The sequence below is a fragment of the Peromyscus maniculatus genome, chromosome 10 (assembly GCF_049852395.1).
Source record: "Peromyscus maniculatus bairdii isolate BWxNUB_F1_BW_parent chromosome 10, HU_Pman_BW_mat_3.1, whole genome shotgun sequence".
NCBI classification, from domain to species: Eukaryota; Metazoa; Chordata; class Mammalia; order Rodentia; family Cricetidae; genus Peromyscus; species Peromyscus maniculatus.
The window spans coordinates 96207469-96232063 of NC_134861.1; the positions used below are offsets into that span (position 1 = coordinate 96207469).

At 43.3% G+C, this 24595-nt stretch overlaps 1 protein-coding gene across 7 annotated transcripts in view; it reads left to right on the forward strand.

Annotated features, from left to right (window-relative positions):
* Ptpn13 (protein tyrosine phosphatase non-receptor type 13) overlaps positions 1-24595 on the forward strand; it is a 175653-nt gene that overhangs the window by 143392 nt on the left and 7666 nt on the right. For all 7 annotated transcript variants that reach the window (XM_076546808.1, XM_076546807.1, XM_076546810.1 and 4 more), the window contains 11 exons: positions 1037-1195; positions 2799-2970; positions 3068-3278; positions 6645-6715; positions 8147-8208; positions 11527-11620; positions 12230-12367; positions 13061-13149; positions 17529-17575; positions 21078-21181; positions 23176-23324. In XM_076546808.1, the coding sequence (XP_076402923.1) occupies positions 1037-1195; positions 2799-2970; positions 3068-3278; positions 6645-6715; positions 8147-8208; positions 11527-11620; positions 12230-12367; positions 13061-13149; positions 17529-17575; positions 21078-21181; positions 23176-23324 (1296 nt within the window). The remainder of the gene's footprint in view (positions 1-1036; positions 1196-2798; positions 2971-3067; positions 3279-6644; positions 6716-8146; positions 8209-11526; positions 11621-12229; positions 12368-13060; positions 13150-17528; positions 17576-21077; positions 21182-23175; positions 23325-24595) is intronic.

Consider the following 24595-nt stretch of genomic DNA (forward strand, 5'->3'; position numbering starts at 1 on the left):
TCTTCAACCTTACCCTCCCATCCCTTTCCCCAGTTTTAATGCCCGCCCCCACCCCAAAGCCTTAAAATTTCTAAGCCTGCAAATCAAGCTTAGGAAAAAACTTCCAAGATGAGAATTCTTTTACATGAATTTAAAGTCAGCCTTTTTCCACTGTTTATTAGCCAAGTATTAAATGTTTATGTCAAAACATCATAAAACAAGTAAGAAAACAAAAAAAAAGGAAAGGCACTTATAATCTTACCATCCCCAAACCATAAGGATTTTGGACCAAAATAGTCTTTTCATAATTTTCATTTTCCTGTAATTGTGTGGTAGGGTGTGTGTCTGTGTCTTATGTGTCTATGTGTGTGTATCTCTGTGTGTGTCACAGAGCAGACGGGTGGGTGTACATCAACATTTCAGTTTCACTCTTGGCAATAAAGTCTGTTGTTGGCCATATAAGCATCCTCCACTCCCAGCTGAAATCTTTTGAGTTTGTTGCACATCTTAATTAAATGAAGCTGTAACCCACACTCATCCAGATACTTCATAGTTTTACAAAAACAACAGCAAACAAAGCTTCTTTTGTGTCTCCTGCCTTCTGTCTTGGTTGGTTAAAAATGTAGAGGATTTTTCTAAACCTTTCCCTCTAAAACCTAGTGCTGGTCTTCAGAGTGCCCTCGCTCCACCTCCTTGTTTATAGTAATGTAGATGCAAGAACCGAGGCAGGGGCTGAGGTACAGCTCGGTGGGAACGCCTTGCCTGGCATGTCGGAGGCTCTGGACCCAATCCTAGCTCTTCCAGATAGAAAACAATAAGGATGAAGAGCATCAGGAAGGAGGGAGGGAAAGAGTCTGGAGACAAACACATAACTACATGCTTCAAACGTTACATGCTTGGAAAGAAAGGAACATTCTACCAAGAATTGAGAAGATTTCTCATGGTCAAGTTAACCTAAGATTTGGGTTTGTCCTCTCTTAACCAAGGGCAACTACATTCATGTTTGTTTGTCTGTAGACAACATAGACAACCTTAAATTGATCTGTTCTTTCTCTAGGAAGTAGAGCTTCCCATTACCCTAATTAAATCGGAACAAGGAAGTCTGGGGTTTACAGTAACCAAAGGCAGTCAGAGCATTGGCTGTTATGTCCATGACGTCGTACAGGATCCAGCCAAAGCTGATGGAAGGCTGAAGCCGGGAGACCGCCTAGTAAAGGTGAGGCATTTGGGGGGCTGGAGGGACAGCTCGGTGGTTTAAGAGCACAGGCTGCTCTTCTAGGGGACCTGGGTTCGATTCCCAACACAGCATGTTGGTTTACAACTTTCTATAACTCCAGTTCCAGGGAACTCGGTGCCCTCTTCTGGCCTCTGCAGGCCTCAGGCTCACAAATGGTATAGACATGGATCCAAGCAAAACACTCATATGCATAAAATACTTTTTTAAATGAGACATTTAAGGGGAATAGGGATATTTGTACAAATGTCTTAATCTATTTTTTTGTTACTGTTGTGAAATTCCTTACACAAGCCTACTTTAAAAAGAAAAGAAGTTTAGTTAGCTCAGTGTGGGAGCTTTAAGGACATGACACCAGCAACTCAGCTCCAGTGAAAGCATCATGCCTGTCTTAGGGTTTTTATTGCTGTGAAGAGACACCATGACCATGACAACTCTTACAAAGAAAAATATTTAATTGAGTGGTTTACAGTTGAGAAGTTCAGTCCATTATCATCATGGAGGGACATGGCAGCATGCAGGCAGAGGTGGTGCTGGAGAAAGGAGCTGAGAGTTCTACATCTTGATCCACAGGCAACAGGAAGTGAACTGGAACTAGGCACAGCTTAAACATAGTCTTCAAAGTCTGCCCCACAGTGACATACTTCCTCCAAAAAGGCCACATCTCCGAATAGTGGCACTCCCCATAAGCTTATGGGGGCCAGTTACATTTGAACTACCACAATACCTGTATAAGAGGAAGAGCTCATATCTCAAAAGCATGCCAGAGTCTGGGATCCCCCTACTCCTTCTACAGATATACCCCCGACTAGTCTTCACCACCTAAAGGTCCTACCACTGAAGTCCTACCTTCTAACACATGAGTCAGTCAGTGACCAAAAGCGAGTCAACATTGGAGAAGGAAGGAAGTTGAGTTAATATGACACTGCTTCTCTGGTTTATATTGTCATTCCCCACCACTTTAAAAATGAAGGCTTCAGCAAGGCAGAGGGCCACATGCCTGTAACCCCAGCACTTGGGAGGTAGAAGCATTAGGACCAGGAATCAAAGTTTTTCTTGACTACATAATGAGTTCAACATAAGACCCTGTCTCCAAAAAGAGGGGGAAGAAAATGTAGCCAAATTGGTAGCATATGTGTAGCTTGTATGAAGCCCTGGGTTCAAGCCCCAGTACTACATAAACCTAACTCAGTGGCACAAACCTGTAATCCCAGCACTTGGGATGTGGAGACAGGAGGATCAGAAGATCATTCTCCACTACAGTCTTTATAAGAAGCAATTTGGGAATTACTCCAACTACACATCCTTTTAATCTCTCCAGGGTCTCTCAAGTGCATGAGACAGCAAGTCTCCTAAGTTCTGAAAGATAAAACTTCTATATTAGCAAAGCAGTAAGGTCTGTGTACATTTGTTAGCGACTTGATGTTGTTTATAATGGCTTGATCATTGTCCCTATGATTTCTGCAGGGAACAGGATTCTAATAAATTAGAGACTACATCACCATAAATCTCTTACTGGCTAATACAGGTTATAATTAGATTTCCTGTTCTGAAAATCAATCCTAGTTTGCCTCTCATTTTGTAGGTTAATGATACAGATGTCACAAATATGACCCACACGGATGCAGTGAATCTGCTGCGAGCTTCACCAAAGACGGTCAGATTAGTTCTTGGGCGGATTCTAGAGTTACCCAGGATGCCAGTGTTTCCCCATTTGCTGCCTGACATTACAGTAACATGCCGTGACGAGGAGTTAGGTAAGAAAAGCACGAGCTTTGTTCAGTATGACTTTCCTGGCATAATTACAAGTAAGACTCCCGTGACTGAGAAACAATTGTTTTCTGCTCTGTGAAGGATTTTCTCTGTCTGGAGGTCATGGCAGTCCACATGAAGTGGTGTATATTAGTGACATTAACCCACAGTCGGCTGCAGCTGTGGAAGGTAACCTGCAGCTCCTGGATATCATCCATTATGTGAACGGAGTCAGCACACAAGGAATGACCTTGGAAGAAGCAAACAGAGCATTGGACCTGTCACTTCCTTCAGTGGTGCTGAAAGCAACAAGGTACTGGACATTCACAGCCATCAAAAGAGTAATGTTAGACCAGAGTTCTGATAGAGCCCATGTAACCAAACAGCGAAGTGTTGCAGCATGATTCCAGTTAACACATATGTCTTCATATTGCAAGTCTTCAGTTGCGAGTAACAGAATACAGCCCAATTCTGTTTGGCCAAGAGAAGGAATTTATTGTTTTGCATAATTTCCAAAGTAATAATAAGGTAGTCATCAGGTTTGTTTTTGCTGTTTGTCATTATCCCGTTTGTATCAGTTTTCTCTATGGTGAAAACACTCAGATGAGTGTGTCCGTTAGTGTCTCAAACCTGCACACCACACTGTCTAAAGCCATCTTCAAACATGAATCTCTGAAGCCACCACTGACAGCCAATGTGTGCCTAGCCTTCGAGGGGACCAGTCTCTGAACTGCAGACAGAAATAAACCAGGTGGCTTTGGCAGTTAGGCCTCATTCCCACAAGTAGAGTGGCATCAGCTGTTGAGGCACAGAGGAGCCATGCTCACAGCATTAAATGCAAACCTTCCCTCACTTGTAGAGGAAAAGTGTTAAGAAAACATAGGTATTGATTTCCTATGGCTTCTCTAGCAAATTACTATAAACAAATTACTGTAAACAACCCAAGATTATCGTCTGAAGTTTTTGAGGTCAGAAATAGAAATGGATCTCACTGGGATAAAGTCAAGGCGTCCACTGGATTATATTCCTTCTGCGGGTCATAAGAATCCAGTTTCCTTGCCATTACCACTTTCCTCGGCTCCTTGCCCCTCCATGGTCAAAGGCAGCACCTCCATGCTCCCTGCTTCTGTTGCCCGGTCTCTTCCTCTGACTTGGATTCTCCTGCCTCATCTTTGACTTGTTAGGGCTCCAGCAGTGACAACAGGGTCCTAATAATCCATGTTGAAGTCCCATTTCTTTTGCTCTGTGAAGTGGTATCTCACAGATTCTCTAAACTATGGCATAATCATAAGAGTACAGATATCTTTGGGAGGCATCATTCACCTCCCACAGCGCCCGTGAACCCAGGCTTTCTAGGTTGTAGACTAAGCCAAGCTATGTGAAGGGGAATAGACAGTTGTGTCTATGAATAATATTTTCCAAAGTACAAGTGTAATACTAAAACCGTTGATAAACTTGCTTGTTCTTTGTAGATTATGTACTTTTCCCCTTCTCCCTGACCTGATTCTCTGTGTGTCTAAACTTTAGATTGATACACAGTTGTTTTCCTCGGTGAAGGGGAATAAATGGGAAAGAGAAAATATTTTGTGGGAATTCACATCACTGTCAAGCTTAGGTATAGGTGGATGTTTTACCTCAGAATCAGGGAGCACTCGTCAGTCTGTCCTGGAGTGACGTTCTGTTCCCTTTCTACCTCTGTCTTAGCTGCTGTCTCAACGGACGTCGTAGTAATGCCCTCCATGTTCTCCTTCAGCTCTGCACTGTCACCGTCATAGTCCATGACAAGTAGTAGAAGCAATGATGGATGGGTGGACATTTGTGGTGACTGTATATGTCAGGAGCTATAATGGGGGTAGAATTTACCCTAGTTAATTGCAAGCTGGTGACCCTGGCTATTGTTATTTCATGGATTCCAGCAGATGTGCCTTGAGAAATAAAAGGACTTTTATTGCTAACAGCACAGCAAGGAGCATGAGCGTGGTGTGGATTCCACGTTTGTCCCGAGGCCCTAGAAAAGTGTGTGTGGGTCTGATGGAGACCACAGCAGAGGTTCTATCGCAGTGAGGGTTATTACCAAAGTGACCTCAGGAAGCTGAGGAACCCCGCACTTCATAGCAGCCTATGTAGAGGGTTTGGTTGGGCTGGTTTGCTGAAAGGGCTGCTCCTTGCAAACAGAACCTTGAGAAATAACCTATGTCCAAGGTGTAAAGACCTTGCAATCTTAAGCAGCCCAGCAGGAGCATACAGGTGTGCTGAGAGTGTGTGGTATCATGCATCTGCTATCATAGTGCTCCTTAGGTATCCTTGAGTGTTAGCACGCTGGTCTGCTAACCCTATTCCCAGTGTGCTTGCTCACTTGTGGCTGCTCTTGACCGTGGGTAGTACTGTTCATTGGGTGATTCTTTTTTGTTTGTTTGTTTGTTTGTTTCGAGACAGGGTTTCTCTGTGTAGCTTTGCGCCTTTCCTGGAACTCACTTTGGAGACCAGGCTGGCCTCGAACTCACAGAGATCCACCTGCCTCTGCCTCCAGAGTGCTGGGATTAAAGGCGTGCACCACCACCGCCCGACTTGGGTGATTCTTAGAACAAAGGTTTTTGGGGTTCTTTTTTTTACCCTAATCTAAAAGAAAAGCATATTCATACCAAGGGGTCTGTATATAAAAATTTGGTAAACTTCCTTTGACCTGTCCACAGAGTTAAGTTGTGCAGTCAGCTCAGTTACCATGTTCCCAAGTGGGATGAGCACTAGGATGAAGTGCTGAACTCAAACCTGAAGAAAGATTATGTGGAGGAGTTAATTCTCAGTGGAGATGCAGTTCAGTCTCCAGCTCTGTCAATAACAACAGTAATAAGGACAGTGGTACTTGCTGAGCATGGTGGTCCGTACCTATAACCCCTGCACTTGGGAACCAGAAGCAAGAAGATTGGTGGTTCGTATACCCTTGCAGAACAAACTTGAGGCCAGCCCGGACTAAGTCTTAAGGAAATGGAGAACAGAAAAGAAAAAAGCCATCCTTCATTTTCTTTTCTTTTTTTTAACCTTTGTGAGGAGAGGGTGGGGGAGAAGTGGGTACACACCTCACATAGTGTGATGGTTTGGAGGAAAATGGCCCCCAAAGGGGGTGGCTCTATTAGGAGGTGTGGTCTTGTTGGAGGAAGTGTGTCACTGTAGAGACAGACTTTGAGGTCTCATATATGCTCAAGCCATGACCAGTGTGACAGACCATTTCCTGTTGCCTGCAAGATGTAGAACTCTCAGCTACCTCTCCAGCACCATGTCTGCCTGCATGCTGCCATGTCCCACCATGATGATAAGGGACTAAACCTCTGAAACTGTAAGCCACCCAATTAAATGTTTTCCTTTCTAAGAGTCGTCATGGTCATGGTGTCTCTTCACAGCAGTAGAAACCCTGACTAAGACACATAGTGTAGATCTCACTCTTCACTTCGTTGGAGAGAGGTTCTTGTTCACTGATGCATACATCAGGCTGGCCTGCAAGTTTCCAAGATCATTGGATTATCCTGAGTCTATCTTTCATCTTACCGTGGGAGCACTGAGTTACAGACACACATGAAGAATTTCATTAGATCCTGTCCACACTTGGCAGCGTGCCTAGACTCAGCCCTAAAGTAAAGCTTCTGAAACCTTTGTAACTGTTCTTTCTTTGTGTGTTCTACAGAGATGGTTGTCCGGTGGTGCCTAGTTCAACAAGACCTGCCATTCCAGCACCCAAGCTCACCAAAGCCAACGGTATGACAGACACATTTACTTTAACAGGGCTTATGGAGAGGTGACTTTCTTCTGGATAGCAAGTTGGATACTATCACTAAACTTTTTTCTTAACTTTCTAGAATGTTTTACAGGATCTAAGTGAAAATACTCTATTTCAGTGATAACAGTTCTGAAACTCAATATATATTAGAAAAATATCAGAGCAGAAGTGTATATCCAGTGGATCTGAAAAGTCGGTGTGTCCTCAGAAAGTCCCCTGATGCTTATCTAAGCCTCCATTTCCCATCAGTAAACTATTACTAGTGTCAACCTAGTGAGGTTCTAATGAGGTGTGTAATTTATACAGACATCAACAGAATGTCTCCTGGGCTAGGGACCCACCTGCACACTGTGGGTTCATCGGTGTGCACACAAGTATCTACCTCACCTGGTAACATAATGACAAGCAGTGGAAGAGCTGTAGTGGCCGTTGTCTGTAAAGCTCATTTAGATGAAGCCTGCCTGTAAGTACTTTAATCCTCATTATAAACAGATCATTCTAAAAGTACTGTTGTATTGCTTCATAGCAATGCAAAGTGAAAGAGAAACTGAGGCACTGAGAAGCTTGCTAACTTTGCCCAAGCCCACTGTCTTAGTCAGGGTTTCTATTGCTGTGAAGAGACACCATGACCATGGCAACTCCTATAAAGGAAAAATATTTAATTGGGGTGGCTCAGTTATAGTTCAGAGGTTCAGTCCATTATCATCATGGTGGGACATGGTAGCATGTAGGCAGATGTGGTGCTGGAACAGTAGCTGAGAGTCCTATATCACAAGAAGAGGGATTTGGTTCCCTTCCCTGTGGTGTGGTGGTGCACACCTGTAATCCCAGCACTTGAGAGATGAGGCAGGAGGATGAAGCGCTCAGGGGCATTCTGAGTATATACCAAGTTGGAGGCCAGTCTGTGCCATGGGAGACCCTGTCTCAAAAAAGAATTTGGACGTGGTTTTTTTGTTTGTTTGTTTTTAAGTAAAACCATTTTATATTTTATTCTACTTACTTGGCTTGTAGCATTTGTATTCTGACCTTTTTCGTGTGTAATTAAAAATAACATCCTTAGAAATACGGGGTTTCTTTATTTCATATGGATCAGAATTATCTGAACTTATTCGCATTTGTTTATTTGCGTAGTGCGCGCGCGCGCGCGCGCACACACACACACACACACACACACACTGATGCCATTGTGCGTGAATGGGGATCAAAGGACAGCCTGCAGGTGTTGGATCTCATCAGCCCAGGTGGTTCCAGTCTCGGTGACAAGCACTCACCCTCTGGATCCATCTCACTGGCCCTGTATCAGAATTTTTAGTTGACTTGTATCCTCGGAGTTATGTATCTTGGGTAATTTCCATGTCGCTCTTGTAATTTCAGTTGTCTGACATACCACTCTGTGCTGTTCCTTTCAGGCCATACCAGTACGCAGCCTTGTGGCCGTCCTGCTCTCACACCTAAGAATTCCTTCTCCAAGGCAAGAAAAACAAACTCCTTTCATGTCTTACTTACTTTTAATAACCAATGTGCTTATGCTTCATGCCAAATTGATGTTGTAATTAAATGTTGTTAAGACACATGTGCTCACAGTGGGAGTCTATTGTGATGAACTAAGGCCTTGCTAAGTAAACTCAAAATGCAGAGCCTTCAAGCCTGCGCCCTTTGGTACATTGGCTCTCATGGCTAATGGCTTGACTAGGTAATATTAGCATCAGGATGTTTGGTTAATGTACACAGTCCCTTCACTTGTCTCTTGGACTGTAGGAAGAGAAGTGTGTAATTAACAACAGCAGAGTCGCTCTCTGAGATTAATATTAGCCACCAGTAGCCTGAGAAGGCTAAACCTATGGCCCTGGTAAGGAGCAACAGTATTAGCCAAAGAAACAGACTTGCTTGTTTTGAAAGACTTAAGTAGTGTTTTCCAGATAATAAAATGAGATCTTAAACCACTTAGGATTGGCACAGAACTGTCATTTGGCAAAGCTTTAGATGCTGTGTGAGTTCCACTTCATGCCCTCTCTAAGTGTACTTGTGTACCCCTCAGTTTGGGTAGTGTTTATTCTTTGTTTTCTTCTGTCCATGTTATGTGATTTTTCTGAAAGCAGCACAGCTGGATTTTTATTCTATTGGACTGTTTTAAACTACACTCACCCCATGAGTCGAGTCACACCTTTACTAGTCAGATGTCTGCTTGAGTAGTATAAAAGGCATGTCTACCCATTTAAAAGACTTTCCTTTAGTTATCCAAAAAAAAGAAGAAATCATACCATCTCAACATAATTCTGGACATGAGCTGGGTTTTCAAGAAGAAATTTTGTATAGTGAACAGAAGCCCATCTGCACCTTTCTGACACCACATCATGTCATGGCACACATTTTACGTAGTGAGTCCTGGAGCACGCAGCAGTGGGAGCTGTGTTAAGGCAGAAATGACTGTAGCACAAAAGTGGCGTTTTGTGTGTGTTGTTTGCATTGTGCTGTAGCTGAGCTGCTTTCCTGGTGGTCCAGATCTTCAGCCTCACAAAGCGGAAGCCACCGAATTTTCACGGCTTTCCAATGTTCCTCGTGCTGGGGAGGGTTTGCTTCCTTCTTAAGTGTCAGCGTGTTGACAAAGAAGTGTGGCGTTTCTACTGAATTAACTTCAAACCCTGGAAACATAGGGTCTTTATTATTGTGGGTGCCAACATTTCTGTCAGAATTCAGATCTTCAGGAAGTCTCCTTGACAACATTCTTGCTTGAACACTAATGTCCAGACCTTGATTTCTCATGGAAAATGGGATTTCACAGCCATTGATGCTGTGGGTGCTACATGACCAGCTTATGAGATGTAGTTCTGTCATATCTAACAGCTTCATAAGAAGAGTTAGGGCTCCAGAGTGAGCCACAGTACACACTGTGATTTAGTCAGTTAATTTTATCAGTTTATCCATATCTACGTTTTTTCCTGTCTTTTTTAATTTTTTTCTTTAATTGAACAGAGATTATTTTCCATAAAACATATTTTTACCATGGTTCCCCTCCCCCAACTCCTCTGAGATCAACGCCACCTTCTCTCCTATCAGAATCCAATCCTTTCTGTCTCTCAGTGGAAAACAAACAGGCATCTAAAGAATAGTAATGAAATATGATAAAGCAAAAACAGAACAAGCCAGAATAGGACAAAACAATCAAACAGAAGAACGAGCCAAAGAAAAAGCATGAAATTGCCAGGCGGTGGTGGCGCATGCCTTTAATCCCAGCACTCAGGAAGCAGAGCAGATGGATCTCTGTGAGTTCGAGGCCAGCCTGGTCTACAGAGTGAGATCCAGGACAGGCACCAAAGCTACACAGAGAGACCCTGTCTCGAAAAACCAAAAAGAAAAAGCACAAAATACACATGTAGACGCAGAGATACATATCCACATACACTGGAATCCTTTAAAAACACAACACTAGAAGCCATAATGTATACAAAAATGACCTGTGAGATAAAATAAAAAAATACAATAAAATCTTTAAAAGCCCTGTAGTAAACCTTTGAGACAAAGAACCTCCACAGATGCCATCGACTTGATTTTGTGTTGGCCATCTACTGCTGGGCATTGGACCTACCCTTAAGAGTGCTTTGTATCCCCTGTGAGACTGTTGGAGTGAACCAATTTTTTGTTTGTGAGTAGTTATCAATTGGACATATAACTGGAGACCGGATAGGCCAGGGACTTAGGGAAAAAACAAAGATCATTTTTCTGCTAAAGGAACATGACCATAAAGTGACTCCTGACAACATTATAAAATACTCATAGGTCAGTTTTTCCTCAGCCATCATCAGAGAAGCTTCCTCCTGCAGTAGATGGGAACCAACACAGAGACCCACAGCTGGACAATGTGCAGAGAATGAGAGACCTTAGACCATTTAGTCCTAGGTGAGATCGACACACATAAACTCAGAGACTGTGGCAGCATGCACAGGGCCTGCCCTGGTCTGCACCAGACATGGTCCCAGCATGAGAGGAGAAGTGAGCACCTGCCCCATCCCTAACCCAGAAACAGTGTCTCTAGCCCAGCTGTGCTGGGGATTGAGCCCAGCTGTGCAAATGCTCTAGCACTGAACCCATGGCGCCTCATTGTCCTTCCACGCTGTGCTGTAGTCCTTCAGCTGCACAAGAGTGTTGCCTGCAGTTCAGTGATGTATAGTGACTCCATAGTTACAGTCCATTGTTCTGTCCTTAAATTCACAAGAGCGCTAAACTGTACTGCAGAGTCTTTACACCTAACCAATGTCAAGCCACCAAATTGGAGCATGCATCCATGTGATGCGCTGATGAGTAATTAAAAAGTGGATTGTCTTTTGTCTAAGAGCAGTGCTGCGTACATAGAACTCCAGCATTAAGAGCTGGAGCCTCCCTGTGCTGCATAGCAAGACCCTGTCTAAGAAGGAGGGAGGGAGGGAGGAAGAAGGGAGAACCAAAGTAATTGTATTCCTTTTTCTTAACTTTTAGGACTTTGTAATCCTATTAAACTTTTCTAAAATGTTCTTTAGAGGACAAACCTCAAAATATGCCTCAAATAAGAGCTTTGTGTAGTCTAATACATTTAAGAAATAACACAATTTCAGCTGTGTTCGATGATGGGAACCCCATCCACTTTGCACACTTCAATCCACAGATACTTTCTAGTAACACAGATGCAAAGTGCAAAGATCTAATAAGAGTTTGTACTCGGCAGGAAGAGGGGAGGAGCCATGGTCAGGTCTTCTCCAGTCCCAGAAGTTAAGAAAATAGTAATCTGGTGGTCTGCTGTGCTCTTGTCCTTCAGGTTAATGGGGAAGAAGTAGCTGAAGCTGTGTGCCCTAGAGGAAAATGCTCATCTTCTCAGATGAGGGACTTAACGGACCGGACCGAAACCAAAGGTAGTTTTCAAATAAGCCATCCAGTTACTGTAAATGATCTAAAAGTTCAGTAATCCCTCCTGTCACCTCCCATGCTAACACAGCTTTGAAAGGGAAGGTTGTTGGGAGAAATGAAAGAATAAGAGACTATAAAACTGGCATTGTTGGTTGTATAATGTGCAGATGTCCGGTATTCGCTCTTGGCTCTAAAATGACTTGGGAGGTTGAAAAGACAGTTACTGCGATTGATGTTTCCTGCATGCTGTGAGCAGCCTTCATAGACTACCAATGCCTTATAAATTTTATATTGAGAGTATTTTATTGGGCCTGCTGTATCCTTAATCTTGAGAAGATAACAACTTTATTTTTTTCATTAATGAATGATTTGACATTAATTTTATGAAATGAGCATCAGATTGTTAATTTTTCATGAAAAGGTATATATTTCCAATATCTGCCTTTGTTTTTTGCCCCTAAGCTGCATTTGTGTGGTTCCTCATCACAACAGTCAGCATACTTGTAGAGGAAAAGGACTAGGTCACCATGTCTGTCCTTCCAAGGAGATACTGGTATTTAGGACTGAGACTGTCCCTTTCTCAGTACTTTTAAAATAAACTCCTGTTTTTCAAGAATCTGATTCCCAGGATGATGACATCTATGATGATCCTCAAGAAGCTGAAGTTATCCAATCCTTGCTAGATGTTGTGGATGAAGAAGCCCAGAATCTCTTAAACCAGACTAATGCCACCAAAGGGGCCTATTTTCCAGGTCAGTGAACCAGATGAATAAATCAGTGTGCCCAGGAATTCAAGCACATGTGTGGGGGAAAGTTGTTGAGTAAAACTGAATGATATTAGCAATACTTCCGCAATTTCTAGACAGTATTTTCAGAAATAGAATAAAATGTATTGTCTTTTCCTTGTTGGTTTGTGGGTGAGTTCCCTCACTAATGAGACTTAGAATGCATTATTGGAGGCGTACATGTAGCTGTGGGTAGAGTGCTTGCCTAGTATGCATGAAGCCCTACATTCAATGCCCAGCACCATATAAACCATGCATGGTGATACACACCTATAGTCCCAGCACTTGGGATATGGAGGCAGGGAGATTAGAAGTTCCCTGTCATCTTCAGCCACATAGCAAGTTCAAGGCCAGCCTGGACTTAATGAGACTCTTGTCTAAAAAGGAAGAGTATCATCAAAAGTACGTATCATAGCTTTTATTTATAAATATATTAGTCTAAACATCTCCTGCAGTTGACAATAAGCCAGTGTTAAAGCGTGCCCATTTCACAGGTAAATTTAACCACTATTCTATACTGTGTGTCCTACCACTTACTCTCCGCTTTCCCAGTCAGCGCGCTCGTGTGGTCTATTTACACCGCCTTTAGTGAGTAAATGAAAACTTTTCACTGCCTCAGTGCGTTTCTTAGTTCTCTTGACCTATGTGCTTCTCTCCCAGGTACGCGGAGGACAAACGGGGAGACACCAGAAGAAGGAGGAGCAGACACAGACTGTGATGGTTCTCCGTTAGCTGAGGATGTCCCCGAGGTGAGAACTGTACCTGCAGGAGTAGCCTGGGGTACTGCACTTCGCCAGAGTTCTGTCTTCACCCCGAGGGAAAGCAGCGGCAGTGGCTGGGGGTGGAGGAAGGCAGTGTTACTTTATTACATCCCAGTGGTGTCTGACCCAGCAAACTCTGAATCATTTCTCAGTTGAAAGGAGAGAGAGGGAAGGAATGAGGAAAGGCGAGAAGCAGCGAGTCAAAACTGCTGACTTAGACTCTTGTCAACCCCCGTCTATGTACTTAAATGCCACTCAGACACACGGGTTATTTCACTGTTACTTACAGATGTGTGTGGATACCAAGAAGCTGTGGCTTCTGTTTTTCTTAGTACATAAAAATTCTATAAACATTGACTGTCTCAACACACACTATTCTCTAGAGGGTTTATCTGAGACATTCTTTTATACTGTCATCATATTAGTAGTTATACCACAGGCTCTTTGAAAGGTTTCAGGACTCTTGTAAGTCATAGCAATGGAATTATATTTTCACTACAATATTTTAAAACTGACTAGGGATGTTCAAAGTCTCTTTTAGAGCTTCGCCTCCCATTTAAAAATTGTCACCTAAAATTTCTTTTCTCTTAAAAAAAGAGAAAAAAGCATATTATTTTTGCCCTTCACTATAATGAACTATAATAACAAATGTTTATGTCAGAAGACTTTACTATATTGATTTTAGGATATATTTTCATTGGAAAGTTACTTTAAATGTGTAACTATTTATTGATGTGAAGTTCCTGTTTAATCTTGTCATGTGCATCTTTTCCACTGCTGTGAAAAAACATCATGACCAAGACAACTTACAGAAGGGTTTATTTGGGCTTCTGGTCCCAGGGGCTAAGAGTCAGTCATGGAGGGGATCATGTCAACCGGCAGCAGGCGTGGTGGCTAGAGCAGGAAGCTTGAGGGCTCCCATCTCAAACCTCAAGCAGAAAGCAGAACAAACTAAAAATGGCAGTCTTTAAACTCTAAAAGTTGCCTCCAGTGACATCCATCCTCCAGCAAGGCCACACCTCCTAAGTCTTCCCACATAGAACCACCAGCTGGTGACCAAGTGTCTAAATGTCCAAGATTGTGGGGGACATTTCATTCAGACTACCACAGGTCGTTATTAGTAAAACTTGTCATGGCAGCGGCTGCAGCCTCTCTGGTCATTGCGGCGGCTGCTGCGTCTCCTTCTGCCTTTCTGTCCTTTTATCCTGCCTAGCCACGGCCGATCAGGTTTTATTTATTAACCAATCAGAGCATACAGACCATCCCCCAGCACAGCCAAGTGCAGACCATCTCAAACACCTGCACTCAGGCCCATGGTCCTAATCATCCTTTATACGGACCTGCTGGGTAAAGCCACAAAGAACCTGAGAATGGGCTCCCACAGGACCTACAGAACATCCCACAGCACTTGTATTCCTATCTACCCTACTATCATGCTATGACAGCAACCCTTCTTTCCAAGAGTGGGCAGGTCCAAGGTCAACAGAGCTGATACCTGGGTAGCATGAGAAAGGCCCATGTCATTTTTTAATATACATCTTACCATATTGTCAGAAATCTTATTTTCATTTAACAATTGTTCCTTCCCACTTTCTATATGAGTGCATACAAATTTGCCTCATTCTTTCTAATATTCTGTTGTATGGATACACCATGACAGATTAAACCAGCCATCTACTTGGGAGTTCTTTGTTTTGTTTTTATAAAACAACAATACAGCAAAGATTCCCATGTCTGTACTATAAAATAACTCTCACAAGACAGAATTCATTTTAAAAAACTCAGCCGGGTGGTGGTGGCGCACACCTTTAATCCTAGCACTCGGGAGTCAGAGGCAGGTAGATCTCTGTGAGTTCAAGGCCAGCCTGGTCTACAGAGCGAGATCCAGGAAAGGCTCAAAACTACACAGAGAAACCCTGTCTCGAAAAACAAAAAACAAACAAACAAACAAACAAACAAACAAACCCAAGTGGCTCATCTGAGTGACCACATGGCAGGTCCCACCATTTTCCTTGTGTCTTCCCTACCCAAGCCTTTCACAGGACAGGCGCTGGAGTTGGAGCCTGTTTGTGTCTTTGGAGCGGCTTACACAACAAGGTTATTTTCTCTTAGTTCCGAAGGCCAGTGCACCACCACCACTGGGTTCTGACTCCGTCTCTCTGGCTTGTGAACAAACTACAATCTTGGCTGTGTCCTTTCTCTGTATCAATCAGCTCCCTGCCTGGTGTATGTTGTTCCTCTTGTAAAATACCAGTTTTTTTTTTATCTGGAGGCCCACACCTGTGACCTTACCACACCTTTGACCCTACCTCGCCCGTGACTTTCACATGCCTGTGACCTTGCTTACTCTAATGATCACTCTGAGGCGCCATCTGCACACACAGCCTCAGCGGGGGTTAGGACTTCAACTTACAGAATTGTGGGGGACGCATTTCTCTCTACGTACTTGTGTATGTTAATCAGATTATATCTAACAAGTTGTGAAATTGTATTCATAAAATAAATATGTGTTCCATGCATAAAATCATCCAAAAATGTATAAGACCTACATTATATAAACCGAAACTATACCAAGGACATGAAAAGTTCATTTCTTGTTCTTTAATAGTAAACTCTAAAATTAAAATTCTCTCTATAATCACTCAAATTAAACATGGTTCTGTAAAATAAGTTAACTTTTTCAGTGGGAGACAAGGCAGGCAGCCAGTTAAAAATGATTATAAAATTCAGGAAATTAGCATGTGAAATTATCTGGGATTAATCTAAAAATTCAGATTCACAGGAAGAGAATATTCTACTAATTATCACAAAAATGTTTTGTAATTCATTTTCCCAAAGTGCAAATGAATCCTGGAAATTCTGCTCTGAGAGTGTTGCTGAGAGCTGGGCAGATGTTGATAAAGTGTCTAAGACGCATGTGCAGGGGCCTGCATTCAGATCCCAGTGCCTGGTAATAGCAGGGCACAGCAGCACACTCCTGTAACCCTGGTGCTAGGGGTCGGAGAGAACCTGTACTCATAAGTATTGCAGATCTGCCCTAGAGAGGGAGGGAAACACATCCTCACATCCCTGGAGCTCACTGGACAGCACCCTTGCTGAATATGGGCTCTGGATCCTGGGAGCCTGTCTCAAAACAAGGTAGAAAGCAACCAAGGAAGACGGGACATCAGCCTCTACCTTCTACATGCATGATGACACACACATGCACACATTCATACAAATACCTACATACGATGCACACATTCACCCACCCACACATATATCCACTACAGTGCACACACCTGTGCACACATTCACACGACCACACATACACCTACATACAATGCACACACCTGTGCACACATTCACACGACCACACATACACCTACATACAATGCAGACACATGTGCACACATTCACAGACTCACACGAACACCTTACGTGCAATGCACACACACATAATGCTTAAAACCAAATACTTGGGGCCAGACCATCTGTATTAATAAATTAACACTTCCTGAATAGATGAGATGTGTACTTTGGAATCATTTTCTACTTAAGCTACAAAGATAGTTCAGCAGTTAAGACCCAAATTCAGTCCCCAGAACCTATTTTGGAAAACTCAAAACCCCTGTAACTCCAGTTCTAGGGGATCTGACACCCTCTTACAGCCCTCACAGGTACCTGTACACAGCACAGGCACACACACATAATTAAAATAAAGTAAATCTTTCCTTAAAAAGAATTACTTGAGCTAAGGGTAAGCAAAGAAAGTACTTACTATTAGCCAACAAAACTTCATGGGCGCTGAAGATGCCTCAGCCACTTTTCTGTGTGTGACTTGAATGCCGTGTATGTATGTAATGTGAGAATGATAACATTGCCAACATAAAAAGTAATTCACAAGCCGGGCGTTGGTGGCGCACGCCTTTAATCCCAGCACTCGGGAGGCAGAGGCAGGCGGATCTCTGTGAGTTCGAGGCCAGCCTGGGCTACCAAGTGAGTTCCAGGAAAAGGCGCAAAGCTACACAGAGAAACCCTGTCTCGAAAAACCAAAAAAAAAAATTAAAAAAAAATAAATAAAAATAAAAATAAAAAGTAATTCACAGAAAAAAAATGAAGCGTGGTGCTGGAAGGATGGCTCAGTGGTTAAGAGCATTGGCTGTTCTTACTAAAGGGCCAGCTTCGATTCTCGACCACAACTCTCCATCACTCCAGATCCAGGGGATCTGATGCCCTCCTCTGACCAGGGGCATCCAGCATGCACACATACAAGCAAACTATGTGTAACATGAAATGAATAAATGTAATTAAAGAAAAAAATTAAGCTTTATGAGATTGGTGTTGTTACAGTGAACTAATTTGACTTTTCTTTCTCTTCATTATAGTCAGTGAATGGCTTTGAAGAATGTAAAGAAAAAATAAGCAATGAAAGGTAAATAATTTTCAACATGTGTTTAATACTTTGTTCTTTTTATTTTAATGAAATGAACAATTTTTGTTTTAAAATAAAAATAGCGATTAAATTATGGAACCATGGTTAAATATAGATAATATCTTTTTGAGACAAGATTTTAGCATATAGTTCTGATTGGCCTGAAACTGTGTAGACCAGGATGGCCTCAAACTCACAGATATCCACCTGCCTCTGCTTCCTGAGTTCTGGGATTAAAGAGATACACCACCATACCCAACATAATATGTTTTTCAAGGTTTGTTACAAGTAGATTCTCTTGACATAAGAAAAGGTCTTTATAACTATTGCACAAAAAGAAAAAAAGTGTAGCATGCTCTTAACCATGATTTTAAAAAATGGGTTTAAAAGGAATGTGCCAGAAATGGTGGCTCCTGCTAACATTATGGGTATTTTTTTTTTTTAATTTTTGTCCATTTTTCTGTACTTTTAAATTTTTAAGTTTTCATTAATAAGCAAATGAAACCAGGGTCGGCAAGATGGCTCAGTGGATAAAGGTGGTTGCTGCAAAGCCTGAGGACCTGAGTTCAATCCCTGGCACTCACGTGGTGGAAGGAGAGAACTGACTCCTGAAGCGTGCTCCCACTTGTGTACCGTGGCATGTGTGCAAACACACATAAATTGTTAAATAAAATATAATGAAAATATTTCAAATAATATCAAACCAAGGGTATTAGGAAATTCTTTTTTATTTCTTTGTCTTGCTCTTGAGAGAAGAAGGTCTCACTATGTAGCCCCTAGAGGGCTGCGACTTGCTGTGTAGGCCAGACGGGACTTGAACTCATGGAGCTCTGCCATGCTGTAACTCTGTAACTCCAGCTTTGGGGAGTAACCCCTCTTCTTGCCTCCTTGGACGCACACACTCTTTAAAAAATATGAAAATAGCTTCATCCCTAATCACAGCAGACATCCAGGAAGTGGAGTGCTCTCTATTGGACAGAGAGGAGGAAAGGACAGTAAATTAGTTTGATCTCCCAGGAAGACAATTAAAAATACCATTGAAATACAGGTTTTTGCATATTGCTGATTCTTGAATGTGCTTTGTTGTTGTTGTTGTTGTTGTTTTAATGTCATTAAAGCCGTGAAGAAATGCAGTACTCTCTTACCTAGCATTTTGACTTTTAAAGAATTTATTCCAACTCCTGTAAGAGAATATTTTTATAGAATCATCATGATAAATAATTGTAACATTGTTTATAGTAGAAAACATCATTTAAAAAGAAAAACAAATGATAAATTGGAGGGAGAAGTACTGTGATAACAAACAGATGTTCAAAGGAATAGGAAAAAAAGGAATGCCTTGTGGGAAGCTTGCCAAAATATGTCCTTGTAGACAAAAGTGTATGTAGTGGAATGCAAAATGACCTCATGGCTGCTAGAGAGGTGTCAGCAGTTAAGACTATATACTGTTCTTCCAGAGGTCCCAGGTCTGGTTCCCAGTACCAACATTGGGGCGGCTTACAACTGCCTGGAACTCCAGCTCCAGGGTGGAGTTACACATGGAGAGACATAAAAATAAATTAACCTCGTGGATGCAGAACTTGCAAATAAGTGTGAACTGCAACCCACAATGAATTGGAGCAGAAAAAAAATACCCACAGTAAAGCCAATGTAAGGGTCCAGATGGCTCAGCTGAAGCCTGGAGTTTGGTTCCGAGGACCCACATGGCCGTTCACAGTCATCTGTAACTCTTCCGAGTTACCTGCTGTCGTCCTCTGACCGCCAGACTCCAGGGGCGGCAGGCACAGACAACACACCCATACACATAAACAAGCCAGGAGAAAAAAACAACAGGATAATTGCTGTCCTGCTTTTGACATTTGGGGAGCTTCAGTCTGTGCCCTGCTTTAGTGGGGTGCACTGGTCTCCTCAGACAGAGAACTCAGCTTAGTTCCCCTGACCATCAGAAAGTGGAAACCATGAGATTTTCATTTACCTCACCCATGCCTGAATGCCAGCTTTCTGCCTAGTTTCCTTCTCCTAGTCACCTCCCCAAGGCTGACCTGTGACTTGGCTTTCCATGGCTGTGGCAGGACACCCCGATTAAATCACAGTGCAGGAAAAAAGGGTCATCGGAACCACGGTTCCATAGGTTCCAGCTGATATTGCTTGACTCCATTGCTCCGGATCTGTGACAAGGTGGAATATCATGACACACAGTGTGTGGAGAAGCAAAGAGAAGCTCATGGTGACGGGAAATAAAGAGACAAGGAGGAGCTGAGATCCCCAGATCTCCTTCAGGAGCTCATTTCCAGCTCCCCAAATACTGTTAGTTGTGGACCAAGCCTTGAACACATGGGAATAAACTTAAGTTTTGAATCACAGCAGATGGCATGGTCTCTACCCCAGAATAATGAGAATTTGTGCTGAGTTTCATTACGTTGAGTGAAACCGAGACAGTCTTCACCCGCAGTTGTAGCTAAAGATTATGTTCCTCCATAGGGACTCCTTTAAATAACGTGAGACACACTCACACGATGCAGTAGTGAGTGGAGCTGCTTTTGTAAAATGAGAGGGAGGCTGGGGACATGGCCGTCAGCAAGGGGCCGTGTTCCCAACCATGAGAACGTGGGCTTGGGCCTTGGAACTCACGTTCAAGTAAAGCTGAGTGTGGTGCCGTGGGCTTGTAATCAAGCACTGGAGAAGTAGAAACGCCAGATCCGTCCCTAGGGCTTCCTGACTGGCTGGGCAAGTTCCAACACTTGAGATATCCTGTCAGTGTACTACACCTGCAAGAGGATATCCAAGGTAGCCTTCTACTCCTGTACAGACACGGGTACCTGCATACCCTCACGTACGTGTGCTCACATTGGAAAGAGGAGTTATATGCTGATAAAAATAATGCCATCCATGTTGACACAATAAAACCATCCCCAAAGGGACTCCTTCAGTCCAAGATTCTGAGACCTGGAGTTGGTCTGCAGCCAACCCTGCTGCTGCACACTTGGTACATTTAGTGCCCACCATAAACCTGGAGAACTGTGCGTTGGAGACCTTACTTACATTTAGAGGTTCTTATGTTTAAGTTTTGTTTGCATTTTAGACAAGGTCTTGCTGTGTTGCTCAGGCTGGTTTCCAACACCAAAGTTCAAGTGATCCTCCTGCCTCAGCCTCCAGAGGAGCTCACAACACAGACTCGTGCTATCATACTAAGTTGGAATTTGATTTTTAAATCAGAACGTTTATTTTAGTTTTTTACATGTACCTGTTTGTTGTATGTGCCTAGGTGTGGCACACATGCACACTGCAAGTGTAGCTGTCAGAACACCGGTGGCCGTTCCTTTCCTTCCTGTGGGTCCCAGGGATGAACCTGGCCATCAGGCCTGAGGGTCCACTGAGCCTTCTCAAGAGCTCAGGAAATGTCATGATACTGTAGTTGTTATAGAGGAAATAAGTGGCTTGAATCATGATATTTAAAATTATCTTGGAGACAAAAATATTCCAAATGTGTTTGTTGGCACAGCTTGACTCGGGCATCACAGGAGGGGAAGTCGGTCGGAGAAGAAGCCACACCCGGAAGCGGCGAGCTGCCAGTAGAGGCCCAAGACCACGAGGGTGCCAGCAAAGGCAAGAATTTTATTACTAGGTTTTTCACTAAAAACAGTAGATAGGAAACATGCTTTAAAAGATGATTTCTCACAGTACATGGGCGCTCTTTGGTCATATGTATATGCTCTTTGGTTTTAAGCATAAAACTAAATCACACAGATATTGACTTTGGTTACTATAACCAAATTACTCACATAAAGCCTCAGTGGCTTAGGGGAAGCGCGAAGTGTGTTGACATAAAAGGAAACAAAAAGTCATGATTTACTATTGTGTAATGAGAAACCAAAGAGCTCATCTGACTTGCAGTAAAACTGGTGGAATGTGTGAAGTGCAGGAACCAGTTACCCTTGACCGCCAGCCTCTCCGGGGGCCAGCTGCTCCTTCCTCATGCCGCTTCATTTTACCAGACAAGCCAGTGGAGAAACACCAGCACTTCGCTTCTCTTTGCTCCTGTTTTTTAATGTTATATTACTATCATGGGGGTGGAGTTTTATTATTTAAAGTCTGTTCTGGTTAGAGTTTCTATTGCTGTGATAAAACACTTTGACCAAAAGCAACTTGGGAAGAGTTTCTTCACTTTACACACTCTGATCCCAGTCTGTCACTGAGGGAAGTCAAGGCAGAAATTCCAGGAAGGATCCAAAGCAGAGGCCATGGAGGGGGTGCTGCCTCCTGGCTTCTCCCCATGGCTTGTTCAGCCTGCTTTCTAAGAGAACCCAGGACCACCTGCCCAGGGGTGGCACTGCCCATAGTAACCTGAGCCCTCATGCGTCAGTCATTAATCAAGAAAATGTGCCACACACACAGACTTGCCTACGTGGCAATCTGAGGGAGGCATTTTCTCACTGACGTTCCTTCTTCCCAGATAACTCTGGCTTCTGTCAAGTTGAAACAAGCAAACAAAAACAAGACACCAAGCACAAAGCCTTAGTAATTTTGTTTGTTTTGGTTTGCTTTTGGTTTTTGAAACAGAGTCTTACTATGTAGGCTGGCTGACCTGGAATTTGTAACATAGACCAGGCTGACCTTGAACTCAGAGAGATCAACCTGCCTCTTCCCCTGAGTGCTGGGATAAACGACTAATTAGGAATCCATGGCTTGAACCCCTTTCTGCTGGGGTAGACGATTGTGCACAGTGTCCCACGGGCTCCTGCAGCCCACGCTCATACACCTGGCTCTTGTGCCCCGATTGCATTCACCCTCCATTAGAAAAAAGTTACATTGTTTCATGTGAGCAAACTGAGCATCACTGCTAACCATGCCCCAGCCAGACACTGAGCTTTTTGAGGGTTCTTGTCCAGCCCTGTATTCCTCATGGGGTTCATCCCGCTGCCCAAACAGTATCTGCACCACCACCACGCCCTAACCACTCGATGAGTTCAGGAGCCCCCACTTTGTCTGGGATGGTCGTTGACTTCTATTATAAAGAGTCCATATAGCAGGCACTCACTTGGACCCAGGCCCTTCTGGGTCCTTGTTTAATTCAACTCCTGAATAGCCCAAGAAAAGTTCTTCTGCAGGGAGAACACTGTCAGACGCAGGACGTCAGCACTGAAGGCCAAGAGTGGGTAGTGAGAAGGGAAGGCTGTGTTCTGAGAGCAATCTCCTGATGTGTGGACTGTCGGATGTCTTTGTCTCTATCTTCCCCAATGTCTAGAATCTGATGTAAAACAACAGGGAACTAGGTAGGTTTTCCTCATATAAATGGTGCCATTAAAGTCAAACAAAAAAGAAGACATGCTCCTTTCAAAAATACAAATATCTGGAAGTCGCAAGCCTTCCGGACTCACGAACAGTGGTGAGGTAGCTCCTTCCAGGCTGGCTGAAGTAGCCGTGCAGTGGGTAGACTACGATCCTCAGCCAGTCAGCCATTCTGCTGTAAGTCTCATGTAGTCTTAAGACGCCCCTGTGTGTGAGACAGTGGTAAGTGAGAACAGGCTCAAGTGAGCTCTCTTATTCATTAAATCAGCTCTGGGGAGAGAACTGAAGAGTCATCTGGTCCTTTCTGATAGATCACCCCTTTTTGACAAATGAGGAGCTGGCTGCCCTGCCTGTGGTCAGAGTCCCTCCCTCCGGCAAGTACACCGGCACTCAGTTGCAGGCCACCATCCGCACGCTTCAAGGCTTGCTTGACCAAGGGATCCCTGCTCAGGAACTACAGGTAAGTGGTATGTGAGTTTATTTGATGGAGAATGTGGCCTTGTTAGCCCAAGGTTAGGAAAAACTTGCAGGTCTTTAAAAATACCGATTGCTTTCCAACCCTCCCTGTGAAGCTGACTTACTTCCAACCCTAAAAATACCATCTTACCGTTTCTAATGACACATTAATTTTCCCAATGAGGATCTTAATGATATTAACTAAACAAGATCATGTTAACGGCTCAGAACTAGATAGATTTTTCTAATGATATCGTCCATTCCTCGTGCATAAAAATAATTTTATGAATAAGAAAGATCTGGACATGATGGCATATGCCTGTATTCCTAGCCTGTGGGAGTTGAAGGCAGGGGGGTCGGGAGTTCAAAGTCCCCTGGTTTCTGCAGTGGGGGTGTTGGTACATGCAGCTGCTACAATTAGACATGGCCCTTCTGGGGTATGTATGCCAGTTTGCAGCCCTCGCTCCTGCGATGATGAGAGAAGGCAGCCCCACCGGGCTTCTGTGGCAGCCTCGTCCCTGTCCCTCAAACTGTTGGCTTCATTGCGCATCCTTTCTTGCCACTGCAAGGAGGTACTTCACTGCGAGCTGCTGCCGTGTGTGTGCTTGTACTCGGAAGGTTCCATGGACTCACCCAAACTGGGTGGAGACTTCCACTCTCTAAATCTCATTTTGTAGAAATGCGTGAGTCTTCTTTAAGGTTGGGGGTTAAACATCATCACAGAAGCTCCACCACATCCTCTCTACAAGCTCTGTCCCCTTCCTCAGCACCTTGGTCATCTCTAAAAGGCACGTCGCCGTATTTATTTCCATTTTGCCTCTCGGGGGCTATGAGTTCTGTGGGAGCTAGACCTGTCCCTTTGCTCCTCACATATTCCAAGCCTCACTGCAGTGCCTTGCATGTGTGTGAAGAGGCAGTTGACATATCTCTTCTGAGTGAGGGGATGAATGGAAATGAGAAAGAATTGACCATTGCCCAGTGAACTGTCTCACAGCAGCAATACCAACACACACTGTGGCCTGTGACGCTGTGACAGATCACACTGTCAACAAAATACTCCAGATGTTGTCTTAAGCAAAACTTGATTCTGTAGGGTTTGCGTTTTATATATTATTATTATTATTATTAAATATAGAGAGAGACATTTTTAAACTGAAATTAAAACTTAGATTAAGAAGTTCTATTAAATAAGCTGATTATGACATGTCCAGTCAAAGGTACTTGCCATTAACTCATTCCCGCAGTGGCTCACCAGATCCATACTGAAATCTCTGT